The sequence below is a fragment of the Mytilus californianus genome, unplaced genomic scaffold (genome assembly GCF_021869535.1).
Source record: "Mytilus californianus isolate M0D057914Y unplaced genomic scaffold, xbMytCali1.0.p SCAF_5, whole genome shotgun sequence".
Taxonomy (NCBI): Eukaryota; Metazoa; Mollusca; class Bivalvia; order Mytilida; family Mytilidae; genus Mytilus; species Mytilus californianus.
In genome coordinates, this window is record NW_026262701.1 from 112259547 (window position 1) to 112274037 (window position 14491).

Consider the following 14491-nt stretch of genomic DNA (forward strand, 5'->3'; position numbering starts at 1 on the left):
ATTTGGTTGCTTCTTGTGTTTTTTATAATGTTTCACAAATTGTTAGTGAGTGTCTTTTTGTAGCATTCATGAAGGTATTGGGTCAGCTCACTGACCAGTTGATATGTTAATGCCCAGTTTTATGTCCTTGGAATTTTGTGGATAGTCTTCTCATTCTGTGTCATGTCATGCTTTTTATGGGAAACACAAACAAACATTCAGTTGTATTGAAAAAGCACAAACATTCAGTTGTATTGAAAAAGCACAAACATTCAGTTGTATTAAAAAAGCACAAACATTCAGTTGTATTAAAAAAGCACAAACATTCAGTTGCATTGAAAAAGCACAAACAAATACATGAACCCCCCACCCCCCCCCCCCCCCCCAAAAAAAAACACCCCAAAAAAACCAAGACTGGTTAACATGAAACAGGAAACCCAATAAAACCCCAAAACTGAGTGATATGAACCATTTGGAAATCTCCTAAAACTGGATGACATGAACCCTGAAGCTTGGGTGAAGTGAACTACTGATGAATCCAAAGTCTGGTTGAATCTAAAAGAAGGAAAAGAAAAAATAATTGTAGTCAGACAAGTTTTAAGAGACTGAGATCTGTAAAGAATACCTGTCACTTTGTATTTTTCTCTGTTTATTTTTAGAAATATGAGATATATTGGAAGAGACTGAAATCTATTAGAATACCTGTCACTTTGTTTTTTCTCTGTTTATTTATAGAAATATGAGATATATTGGAAGAGACTGAAATCTATTAGAATACTTGTCACTTTGTTTTTTCTCTGTTTATTTATAGAAATATGAGATATATTGGAAGAGACTGAAATCTATTAGAATACCTGTCACTTTGTTTTTTCTTTGTTTATTTATAGAAATATGAGATATATTGGAAGAGACTGAAATCTATTAGAATACCTGTCACTTTGTTTTTTCTCTGTTTATTTATAGAAATATGAGATATATTGGAATAGACTGAAATCTATTAGAATACCTGTCACTTTGTTTTTTCTCTGTTTATTTATAGAAATATGAGATATATTGGAAGAGACTGAAATCTATTAGAATACCTGTCACTTTGTTTTTTCTCTGTTTATTTATAGAAATACGAGATATATTGGAAGAGACTGAAATCTATTAGAATACCTGTCACTTTGTTTTTTCTTTGTTTATTTATAGAAATATGAGATATATTGGAAGACTGAAATCTATTAGAATACCTGTCACTTTGTTTTTTCTCTGTTTATTTATAGAAATATGAGATATACTGGAAGAGACAGGGGCATTAGCTATGAGATACAAAAAAATTGAAATATGATTTAGTTTTTGTTTAATCATTAAAATGAAAGTGAAATAGTGAAGTAATAATTTGCAGCCAATTTGGTTCAATTTTGTCAAAATAAGAAAAGAAACATCGCTGATGAATTATTTGATTTGCAAGTTAATAATTTGACCTCATTGAATCTGTATTCATGTGGCCTTCAATTTAACCCCTTAGCTAGAGATGGGTTACGCATAAACTAGGCGTGTTCAGCTATTAAAAGGAAAACAATGTCAAAATTAAAAGTGGTTGACTGATTCGATCCACAAAAACTCATTCTTATACAGGTAAAAATGATGATTAACATATTTTTTTAACCTATTGTATGAAATCAAACAGACCTAGAAAAATCCAATTGCATGTGTTTTCTATTTATTTATAACTCTATTTATGGTTATATCGGGTTATGACAGTCGGCAGTCTTAGGAGGTCACCTCTATGGTGAATTAGATGGCGTCTAGACTAAAATACACATGAAATGCTGATACATATTATAAGCCCATGCATCGTAAATGGTTTATTTTAGACTTTTTATAATTTGGATGTACGTTTTAGTATGTTATAAATCAAATATGAGCATTTGAGTCAAATCGGTAAATTTAATTTGACAGCTAATGCCCCTTAAAAAATACCTGTCACTTTGTATTTTCTCTGTTTATTTATAGAAATCTGAGTTATATTGGAAGAGACTGTGATCAGTTAAAAAAACCTGTCACTTTGTTTTTTTCTCTGTTTATTTATAGAAATATGAGTTAATTGGAAGAGACTGAAATCTGTTAGAACACCTGTCACTTTGTATTTTCTCTGTTTATTTATAGAAATATGAGTTATATTGGAAGACACTGGGATCTGTTAAGGATGACAATCATTTTGAAAAATTAAAAGATATTAGTAAAGACCAGACATGGTACAATGTTGATACAGTCCAAGGAACTGAATATTCCTTCAAAATTCGTATAATAGATGACAATGGCTATCCAGGGGAATTTGCAGAGGAGCCTTTCCTTGACACACACAGTAAGATATTAAATAAATAACTATTTGAAATTTAAACCAGAACAAATACAGTTGCTAAAACCTATTCACCAGTCATGGTGTGAAACGAGTTATTCTACCTTAACATTTGTTTTAAATTTCCCATAGCCAGCTGATCAAATTTGAATATAGTGTTTACTTATTCTCTGTCTTCAGGATCAATTTAACCCTTAACCCTTGCAAGAAAAGTTCATATATTGAAATTGCAACCAAAAAAACCCTGCAAAAATATCCATGTCACATGTAACAATAAATGAAAATATGATTATATCAAATTTTATTGCCATCCTCATTTTGCTATTGTGTCATTACCAAAAAAGGCAACCATTGCTGATGGCTCCACATACAAAGTTCAGATGTTCTGCAATTTATTGGAAAAGAGCCTAAAAGTTAGCTTGCCTTTTTAGCTCACCTGGCCCACAGGGCCAAGTGAGCTTTTCTCATCGTTTGGCGTCCGTCGTCCGTCGTCGTCGTCCGTCGTCGTTAACTTTTACAAAAATCTTCTCCTCTGAAACTACTTGGCCAAATTTAACCAAAGTTGGCCTAAATCATCATTGGGGTATCTAGTTAAAAAAATGTGTCCGGTGACCTGGCCAACCAACCAAGATGGCCGCCATGGCTAAAAATAGAACATAGGGGTAAAATGTAGATTTTGGCTTATATCTCTGAAACCAAAGCATTTAGAGCAAATCTGACATGGGGGTAAAATTGTTTATCAGGTCAAGATCTATCTGCCCTGAAATTTTCAGATGAATCGGACAACCCGTTGTTGGGTTGCTGCCCCTGAATTGGTAATTTTAAGAAAATTTTGCAGTTTTTGGTTATTATCTTGAATATTATTATAGATAGAGATAAACTGTAAACAGCAATAATGTTCAGCAAAGTAAGATCTACAAATAAGTCAACTTGACCAAAATGGTCAGTTGACCCCTTAAGGAGTTATTGCCCTTTATAGTCAATTTTTAACCATTTTTCGTAAATTTTTGTAATCTTTTACAAAAATCTTCTCCTCTGAAACTACTTGGCCAAATTTAACCAAACTTGGCCACAATCATCATTGCGGTATCTAGTTTAAAAAATGTGTCCAGTGACTCCGGCCAACCAACCAAGATGGCCACCATGGCTAAAAATAGAACATAGGGGTAAAATGTAGATTTTGGCTTATATATCTGAAACCAAAGCATTTAGAGCAAATCTGACAGGGGTAAGATTGTTCATCAGGTCAAGATCTATCTGCCCTGAAATTTACAGATGAATCGGACAAGCCGTTGTTGGGTTGCTGCCCCTGATTTGGTAATTTTAAGAAAATTTTGCAGTTTTTGGTTATTATCTTGAATATTATTATAGATAGAGATAAACTGTAAACAGCAATAATGTTCAGCAAAGTAAGATCTACAAATAAGTCAACTTGACCAAAATGGTCAGTTGACCCCTTAAGGAGTTATTGCCCTTTATAGTCAATCTTTAACCATTTTTCGTAAATTTTTGTAATCTTTTACAAAAATCTTCTCCTCTGAAACTACTTGGCCAAATTTAACCAAAGTTGGCCTAAATCATCATTGGGGTATCTAGTTTAAAAAATGTGTCCAGTGACCCGTCCAACCAACCAAGATGGCCACCATGGCTAAAAATAGAACATAGGGGTAAAATGTAGATTTTGGCTTATATATCTGAAACCAAAGCATTTAGAGCAAATCTGACCGGATAAAAATTGTTTATCAGGTCAAGATCTATCTGCCCTGAAATTTTCAGATGAATTGGACAAGCCGTTGTTGGGTTGCTGCCCCTGATTTGGTAATTTTAAGAAAATTTTGCAGTTTTTGGTTATTATCTTGAATATTATTATAGATAAAGATAAACTGTAAACAGCAATAATGTTCAGCAAAAAAAGTAAGATCTACAAATAAGTCAACTTGACCAAAATGGTCAGTTGACCCCTTAAGGAGTTTTTGCCCTTTATAGTCAATTTTTAACCATTTTTCGTAAATTTTTATACGACCGCAAAAATTAAAAATTTTTTGGTCGTATATTGGTATGACGTTGGCGTCGTCGTCGTCGTCGTCTGGCGTCGTCCGGCGTCGTCCGAAGACACATTGGTTTTCGCACTCTAACTTTAGTTAAAGTAAATGGATCTCCATGAAATTTTACCATAAGGTTCAATACCACGAAAGGAAGGTTGGGATTGGTTTTGGGGGTTATGGTACCAACAGTTAAGGAATAAGGGGCCAAAAAGGGGCCAAAAATAAGCATTTTTGTAACTTTCAGACAATAACTTGTGTGTAAGTGTATGGATCTCTCTGACATTGTACCACAAGGTTCCATATCACAAAGGGAAGGCTGTAATTGATTTTGGGGGTAATTGCCTCAAAATTTTAGGAATTAGGGGCCAAAAAAGGGGCAAAAAACAAGCATTTTTCTAGTTTCATGACAATAACTTGTGTGTAAGTGTTTGGATATTTCTGAAATTGTACTACAAGGTTTCATATCACAAAGGGAAAGCTGGAATTGAGTTCGGGGGTAATTGCCTGAAAGGTTTAGGAATTGGGGGCCAAAAAGGGGCCAAAAATAAGCATTTTTCTAGTTTCAAGACAATAACTTGTGTTCAAGTGTATGGATCTCTCTGAAATTGTACTGCAAGGTACCATACCACAAAGGGAAGGCTGGGATTGAGTTTGGGGTTGATGAATCATAAGGGGGTTCAAAAAATTTGGGGGGGGGGATTTTTTTTTTTTTTTTTCTTTTTTTTTCTTTTAAAATTTTCCATTTTAAGTTGGTTATTTCTGATTTATATTTAAAAACAAATAATAATGATATGGTAGGAGATACACACCAAACAGGATGTGTGAATTTTTATATAATAAGTATTGTGCAATAGCAAGAAATTTTCAATTGCACAGTATTGCACAATAGGAAGAAATCTTGAATTGCACAGTATTGCGCAATAGCAAGAAATCTTCAATTGCACAGTATTGCGCAATAGCAAGAAATATCCAATAGCACAATATTGCGCAATAGCAAGAAATTGTCAATTGTACAGTATTGCGCAATAGCAAGAAATATTCAATTGCACAGTATTGTGCTAAAGAAGATACTTCTTATAAATTGCTTATTTCTTGATCAATTTCAATGGGGTTTTATTCTTGAATTCTTGGGGTTCTTTAATATGCTGAATATAACTGTGTATTAAGTTTTTGGATTTTGGGCCCCGTTTTTAAATTGGTCCACATTGAGGTCCAAAGGGTCCAAAATTTAACTTTGTTTGATTTCATCAAAAATTGAATTATTGGGGTTCTTTGATATGCCGAATCTAACCGTGTATTTAGATTCTTAATTTTTATACGACCGCAAAAATAAAAATTTTTTGGTCGTATATTGGTATGACGACGTTGGTGTCGTCGTCGTCGTCTGGCGTTGTCCGGCGTCGTCCGAAGACACATTGGTTTTCGCACTCTAACTTTAGTTTAAGTGAATGGATCTCCATGAAATTTTACCATAAGGTTCAATACCACGAAAGGAAGGTTGGGATTGATTTTGGGGGTAATGGTACCAACAGTTAAGGAATTAGGGGCCAAAAAGGGGTCAAAAATAAGCATTTTTGTAACTTCCAGACAAAAACTTGTGTGTAAGTGTATGGATCTCTCTGACATTGTACCACAAGGTTCCATATCACAAAGGGAAGGCTGTAATTGATTTTGGGGGTAATTGCCTCAAAATTTTAGGAATTAGGGGCCAAAAAAGGGGCAAAAAACAAGCATTTTTCTAGTTTAATGACAATAACTTGTGTGTAAGTGTTTGGATATTTCTGAAATTGTACTACAAGGTTCCATATCACAAAGGGAAAGCTGGAATTGAGTTTGGGGGTAATTGCCTGAAACGTTCAGGAATTGGGGGCCAAAAAGGGGCCAAAAATAAGCATTTTTCTAGTTTCCAGACAATAACTTGTGTTCAAGTGTATGGATCTCTCTGAAATTGTACTGCAAGGTACCATACCACAAAGGGAAGGCTGGGATTGAGTTTGGGGGTGATGAATCATAAGGGGGTCCAAAAAATTTGGGGGGGGGATTTTTTTTTCTTCTTTTTTTCCTTTTTTTTTCTTTTAAAATTTTCCATTTTGAGTTGGTTATTTCTGATTAATATTTAAAAGCAAATAATAATGATATGGTAGGAGATACACACCAAACAGGATGTGTAAATTATTATATAATAAGTATTGTGCAATAGCAAGAAATTTTCAATTGCACAGTATTGCACAATAGCAAGAAATCTTCAATTGCACAGTATTGCGCAATAGCAAGAAATCTTCAATTGCACAGTATTGCGCAATAGCAAGAAATATCCAATAGCACAAAATTGCGCAATAGCAAGAAATTGTCAATTGTACAGCATTGCACAATAGCAAGAAATATTCAATTGCACAGTATTGTGCAAAAGAAGATACTTCGTATAAATTGCTTATTTCTTGATCAATTTCAATGGGGTTTTATTCTTGAATTCTTGGGGTTCTTTAATATGCTGAATCTAACTGTGTATTAAGTTTTTGGATTTTGGGCCCCGTTTTTAAATTGGTCCACATTGAGGTCCAAAGGGTCCAAAATTTAACTTTGTTTGATTTCATCAAAAATTGAATTATTGGGGTTCTTTGATATGCCGAATCTAACCGTGTATTTAGATTCTTAATTTTTGGTTCCGTTTTCAAATTGGTCTACATTAAGGTCCAAAGGGTCCAAAATTAAACTTAGTTTGATTTTAACAAAAATTGAATTTTTAGGGTTCTTTGATATGCTGAATCTAAACATGTATTTAGATTTTTTATTATGGGCCCAGTTTTCAAGTTGGTCCAAATCGGGGTCCAAAATTAAACTTTGTTTGATTTCAACAAAAATTGAATATATGGGGTTCTTTGATATGCTGAATCTAACCATGTATTTAGATTTTTGATTTTTGGGCCCCGTTATCGACTTTGTCCACATTGAGGTCAAAAGGGTCCAAAATTAAACTTAGTTTGATTTTAACAAAAATTGAATTTTTAGGGTTCTTTGATATGCTGAATCTAAACATGTATTTAGATTTTTGATTATGGGCCCAGTTTTCAAGTTGGTCCAAATCGGGGTCCAAAATTAAACTTTGTTTGATTTCAACAAAAATTGAATATATGGGGTTCTTTGATATGCTGAATCTAACCATGTATTTAGATTTTTGATTTTTGGGCCCTGTTATCGACTTTGTCCACATTGAGGTCAAAAGAGTCCAAAATTAAACTTTGTTTGATTTCATCAAAAATTGAATTCTTGGGGTTCTTTGATATGCTGAATCTAACCATGTATGTAGATTTTTGATTTTTGGGCCCCGTTATCAACTTTGTCCACATTGAGGTCAAAAGGGTCCAAAATTAAACCTTGTTTGATTTCATCAAAAATTGAATTCTTGGGGTTCTTTGATATGCTGAATCTAACCATGTATTTAGATTTTGGATATTGGACCATAATAGGTGAATGTCCAATTTAAAATTTTTAAGTTCTTAGACCACATTCATTCTGTGTCAGAAACCTATGCTGTGTCAAATATTTAATCACAATCCAAATTCAGAGCTGTATCAAGCTTGAATGTTGTGTCCATACTTGCCCCAACTGTTCAGGGTTCGACCTCTGCGGTCGTATCAAGCTGCGCCCTGCGGAGCATTTTATTGTAATCTTTTACAAAAATCTTCTCCTCTGAAACTACTTGGCCAAATTTAACCAAACTTGGCCACAATCATCATTGGGGTATTTAGTTTAAAAAATGTGTCCGGTGACCCGGCCAACCAACCAAGATGGCCGCCATGGCTAAAAATAGAACATAGGGTAAAATGCAGTTTTTGGCTCATATCTCTGAAACCAAAGCATTTAGAGCAAATCTGACATTGGGTAAAATTGTTTATCAGGTCAAGATCTATCTGCCCTGAAATTTTCAGATGAATTGGACAAGCCGTTGTTGGGTTGCTGCCCCTGATTTGGTAATTTTAAGAAAATTTTGCAGTTTTTGGTTATTATCTTGAATATTATTATAGATAGAGATAAACTGTAAACAGCAATAATGTTCAACAAAGTAAGATCTACAAATAAGTCAACTTGACCAAAATGGTCAGTTGACCCCTGAAGGAGTAATTGCCCTTTATAGTCAATTTTTAACCATTTTTCGTAAATTTTGTAATCTTTTACAAAAATCTTCTCCTCTGAAACTACTTGGCCAAATTTAACCAAACTTGGCCACAATCATCATTGGGGTATCTAGTTTAAAAAAATGTGTCCGGTGACCCGGCCTGCTAACCAAGATGGCCGCCATGGCTAAAAAATAGTACATAGGGTAAAATGCAGTTTTTGGCTCATATCTCTGAAACCAAAGCATTTAGAGCAAATCTGACGGGATAAAATTGTTCATTAGGTCAACATCTATCTGCCCTGAAATTTTCAGACCAATCAGGCAACAAGTTGTTGAGTTGCTGCCCCTGAATTGGTAATTTTAAGAAAATTTGGCAGCTTTTGGTTATTATCTTGAATATTATTATAGATAGAGATAAACTGTAAACGTCAATAATGTACAGCAAAGTAAGATCTACAAATAAGTCAACATGATCAAAATTGTCAATTGTCCCCTTAAGGAGTTATTGCCCTTTATAGTAAATTTTTTACAATTTTCATAAATTTTGTAAATTTTTGTAAATTTTTACATAATATTTTCCACTGTAACTACTGGGCCAAGTTCATTATAGATAGAGATAATAGTAAGGAGCAAGAATGTTCAGTAAAGTAAGATCTACAAACACATCACCATCACCGAAACACAATCTTGTCATGAATCCATCTGTGTCCTTTGTTTGATATGCACATAGACCAAGGTGAGCGACACAGGCTCTTTAGAGCCTCTAGTTTTCAACTAAGATTATTTTTTTAGTCACTCATGTGTGTTGTTGTTTAGCTATGTATGCATAAACAATTGGTTATCACTTTAGGACCAGAGGCACATAGCCAGACAGACATCAAGATATCTAGAACCAGAATGATTGCCATCATTGTTTCTGTGACTGGAGTTGTTATTACATTGGTGCTTGTCTTGGGTTTCTTCATTATCAGACACAGAAGACTCCAGAGGAGTTTCTTGGCATTTGCCAACAGTCATTATGATACAAGATCTGGGACTACAACATTTGAGAGTAATGAATTGGGTTAGTATTTTACAAATCTTTCAGATATTATGTTATTGTATAGCGTTTAAACCAGATTTTATAGCTTAAATCATAACATTCCCAAGTATATTTAATTTTAATTGTTTTCAAGGCAGAAAAATACAAAAGTCATTGAAGTAATCAATTTTAAAAGTGAAACCGGTGTGACCCTTGAAATGATTACATAAATGTTTGATTTGTATTCATGGATTTTCCCAGGGTTTATTGCAATACACATTCAGAGTCAATATTTTAAAAAGTTCAATATTTGTTGTTGGCAGAGTACAGTTTACACAGTGTCAATAACAATACACAAATAGGGAGATGAATGGGACTGTTGTTTAAATAAGCTCAGTTTAGTATGAAATTTGTTTTTGTCAGGGTTCAGTTTTTACTGATTTCACTGTAGTAATCTTGAAGTTTATGCACTGGATGTAAGTAATTTGTCTATAATTCAAATTTTATGCACTCTATAATAAGGGGGAAAATATGATGTATGAAACAACTGCAATGAAATGTTGATGTGAAAAACAGGGGCAAACTTATTGGGGAAACCATTGAATTATTGATGTATTTTTAACATGGAAGTAACATTTAGTTTTCAATATTTCAGGTGAGGATGAGGATTCTCCAATGATCCAAGGATTTTCTGATGATGAACCACTTGTTATTGCTTGAAACTTTGTTGTTATGGAAACATAAAATCCATTATTTGTGTTAACATATGCATCATATCATGATTTTATTTTTGCATAATACTAATTGACATATATATGTCACTAAATGTGGTAAAGCTATTCTGTATGAAGATTTATGACAATGTAATAGATGTATCAATGTCATTAGCCTAGATATACTCTGCCTTTTCATGATTTGAATATTTCATTTATTAATATATTGTTAGTGGTTGTGAGTTTATCAGTCAGTATAAAATTTTATTTATACAATGCTGTCCGTCACTGTCAGAATTTTGTATCATATTTGGCATGATATAAAAAGGGCTGCCACATAACTAGACTTTTAATTGGTTGAACCTGATGGAAAACTCAAAACTTTTTCAGGAAGCATGAAAATAAAAAAATAATTATTGCACCATCCTTGCACCAAAAATACTTTTAATCTGATGTTTAATATGTATTAGCTTGTCAAAATATTTGAATTTTAAGCAGGTGCTTAATGTTGTGGTCAAATAAAGGGAAAATGTGTTATAGAATGAATCTTTATACAGAATAGCAAATTATTATACTATAATATTCCATTAATGTAACCAAAGATCTTTCAATGTTTTATTTGTGTTGTATCTTTGGAGAGCTGGGGTTCATACAAGATTTGTCTGTGAACTAAATTATATAGTTTTCAGTTTCTATTCTTTTTAAATTGGGTACATGAGGCAGATATTAAATCATATTTTCTCAACTGATTTCTTTTCAGTCTTTTGCTCAAGCATTCATTGTCACTTTAGTAACAGAATCTTTGAATATTATTGTTTTAAATCTCAGAATTAAGATTAACAGGGCTTGATTTTCTTAAAAATAATGTTAAAAGTATTTGAAAGATATCTTTTTGCCTCTTAATGAGAGAAATTGGAAAAAAATCTTGGAAGGAAAATCTCAGTTTGAAATTAATTGAAAAACTTGTGTGTGAATTAGTTTTTATTTTATTGAATATCTAAAAATTATTCAATTTTCCCAGAACGTTTTTTTTTATTTTCAGACACTATGAATTGAATTTTAGTCAGAAATTAGGCATTTCAATCTTGTAATCATCTGAAATGTTAAGTCTGATTAGGAGATTTGTTTGTGTGGATGTTTTGCTTTAATCAAGTTGGGATCGTCCCTTTCATTTATTATCAATCCAGTACTGCTTAGTCTCCTCAGACAATTCAATAGTAATTGTTTTGTTCACCAATAAATAACAGCTTATGAACATAAATCAGATTTTTAATCAGACATCAATTTGACAAAAAAATTCTTTAAATTCTTTATTTGTAAAAATAGCGTCAGATGTTTAATATTCATTTGGATGAAAATGGCAGATTCAGTTGAAAATCTTTTTTTGTTTGTTATACTTTATAAAAAGCTTTGATTTTATTAAAAGGTAAACCAATTAGAAATATTTAGTGAAAAAGATAATTTTAATGTGTGTGCTCCCCAGAAAATGAAAACATTCAGTAATGTACTTATCTGGTTACATTAATATCATTTTTTTGTTTATTATTTTCTGTACTATTGTATTATGTGCTTCAAGTGTTTTTATTTTATGCTCTAATTTTATTGACACATATTTGTGGTTTTGAATTGTTTTGTATATTATTGATGATAAGATATTTATATACTTTGTTGACTCTAATATTTTTAATCTCACTGAAATACAGATAAATAGAATCCTCATAAGTATACAGCTGGTCATATTTTTGTATATATATATATATCTTTAAAAGATAATCTTTTAAAATGATAATCTGAACATGATAATAAAGGGACCAAATATTTTGACAGATGGTTTAGGTTCATACTTACTTCGATTAGAAGGAGCTTTGAACTGGGGACAATAAACTAGATTGCCCATTTCTTTTTTAAAATGTCATGCAGTTTCATCCTAAAGATTTTTCATCTATCGGGAGATGATTGCCTTCTACTGGAGCAATAATATATGTGTGAACAATACCATCGTATAAACTGAAGAAACTTCCTAGATCTGTTGTGATTATATTGACTTTACATTAATCCATTCCAGTACCCATTATATCATACAATTATATAAATTCCTGTGGCTATGTGGTTTGTTTCCAAAATGAAATTTTTGTATGAAGAGCAATAACTATGTTTAGGAGAATTGCTGACAATGCAATTTTTAGATTTGTTATGGACATGAACAGATTTTGTTACAGACATGTACATCCGATTTTGTGTATGTGCCATAAATGTGAATTGCAACACCTTTCTTCTAGATTTAAGATTTTGGTCAATCTGAACTGCTACTTTTAGAAATGTTTCATATAAGGAACATTTATTTGATGTAAATATTTTATCTGTATATTAAAAGAGTTGTGTATATATTGTTACATGGAGACTTTAATATGTTTTATATGTAGAGGTATAAATTTTTTTTTCTTGAAGAAATTCCAGAATTTAATCTTATTTTGTGTATATATGGACACATTTGGACTTCTTGGATGAAATTGTTAAGTGATGGTAACTCAACATCAAAGATGATAACTGTTGAACAGATATTCTCATGTTTATCAAATGCAAAGAAAAAAAGAAGAAAAGATTGTGCTGTCAAAAATAAACAAATATTCATTTGAATATAAAAACTCCAAACAAGTTTTTTATGTTTGATCTGGTTGACACCATTTTTGTCTCTTTCAAATCATAATTCTAATTTAAGTGGAAAGCTTTAATTGTAATTTATCTTCGTGCAAGTTTTCTTACATCATTTATCATGTTACACTGCAGTTGGTTGTGTTTTGTGAATTATCCATAATTATTTATCTACATAACAGCTGTAAATTGAAACAAATTGTATGATCAATATAATCAGAAATTATAGACCTTAGAGAAATAATTCAAATAAGCCAACAACTAATTATTCGAAAGAAATTTTAACAAATTAAGATTATTGGTATAAAGCTATTTATTTGATGCAACAACTAAATGTTAATACTGAAGATATGGTATAGACATACATGGTTGATTGACAAAATATTTAATAAAAAAAAATCGTACTAAATGTATCATGGATTTCAGCAATCAAATAATAAGAGATATATATAATGGAAAGTATGAAAGTACATTATCTTTTTGAAAGGAAAATGATTTTGCAAAACAAAATTCACTGTGTCAGTGTGGTTTTTTTTCACACTGAAATTAGATATGTAATTTAAAAATTATATATATCTCTTATCGGTATTGTTGCACAAATCTTTAGACTTTTTTCAAGTTTTTAAAGCATCCTCATTTCCAAAATCTAATACCTATTAGGTTCACTGGTTGGTTTTCTGATGACTAATATGTATAATTTAATAAATGTATATGGCAAAATTGGATTTAAACACATGTCTGTTTATAAAAGTATTAAATATGAACATATAGTGTTGTTATCAGTGAACGATAACTCTTGACAGACAAGTTGTCTTTCTTTAACAAACACAATTGTATATATCTGATAAGTATGCTTTATTTTTTGTAAGTGGTAAATTGGGAAGTTTAAAGATTAAGACATTAAGTTATTTTTACGAACAATTCAAAGGCAATTGAGAATTGCAAAACCTTTCAGTAAACTAATGATTTAAGTTTGTTATTATATCACCAGGAGCATTTATTTAATTTTCAATTAAAGGGTAGATAGGGTTAAACTTCCAGGTTAAAGAAATAATTGAAACTAAGGCAGGAAAAACTGATATTTAAAACAAACAAGAATATGATGTGACATAAAATATTATGATAGAAAAATGCTTTATACAAAATGAAACAGAAAGGAATCATACGAATTTTCTGGATCTTAAATTATTGGTTTGCTGTAAATGATCAAATGATTATCCTTTTATGGCTGTCTCTATGTGTAAAGCATGATATGCAGTGATACATTGTTAAACTTATTCAAATTCTACAAATCTCTGCATCATAAGAACAATCAGGTAAACAATAGATCTTTTTAATTATCTTATACTGTGCTGAATCATACTGTCCTTGAATAAATGTTTGAATAACATGTTTTTCATTGTTTATTTAAAGCCATCAATTTCATGTCACAAAAATGTATGGAATGTTTCACATCTAACTGTATCATGGTGCTGTGAAAATATATTTATAAAATAATATCTTCTCAATACTGAACATCAAATTAGCTAACAGTCCTTTGTTCTAAAAAACAAATAGTGTTGAAATAGCATAGATTTGCATGGCATGTGATGCAAGCATATCTGAAGACGCGTGCCCTGT

At 31.7% G+C, this 14491-nt stretch overlaps 1 protein-coding gene across 2 annotated transcripts in view; it reads left to right on the plus strand.

Annotated features, from left to right (window-relative positions):
• LOC127700662 (sortilin-related receptor-like) overlaps nt 1-14261 on the plus strand; it is a 104616-nt gene extending 90355 nt beyond the window's left edge. For both annotated transcript variants that reach the window (XM_052204228.1, XM_052204229.1), the window contains 3 exons: nt 2131-2329; nt 9336-9548; nt 10162-14261. In XM_052204228.1, coding sequence (XP_052060188.1) covers nt 2131-2329; nt 9336-9548; nt 10162-10226 — 477 coding nt within the window. In that variant the 3' untranslated portion in view covers nt 10227-14261. The remainder of the gene's footprint in view (nt 1-2130; nt 2330-9335; nt 9549-10161) is intronic.
• Nucleotides 14262-14491: the final 230 nt, after the last annotated feature.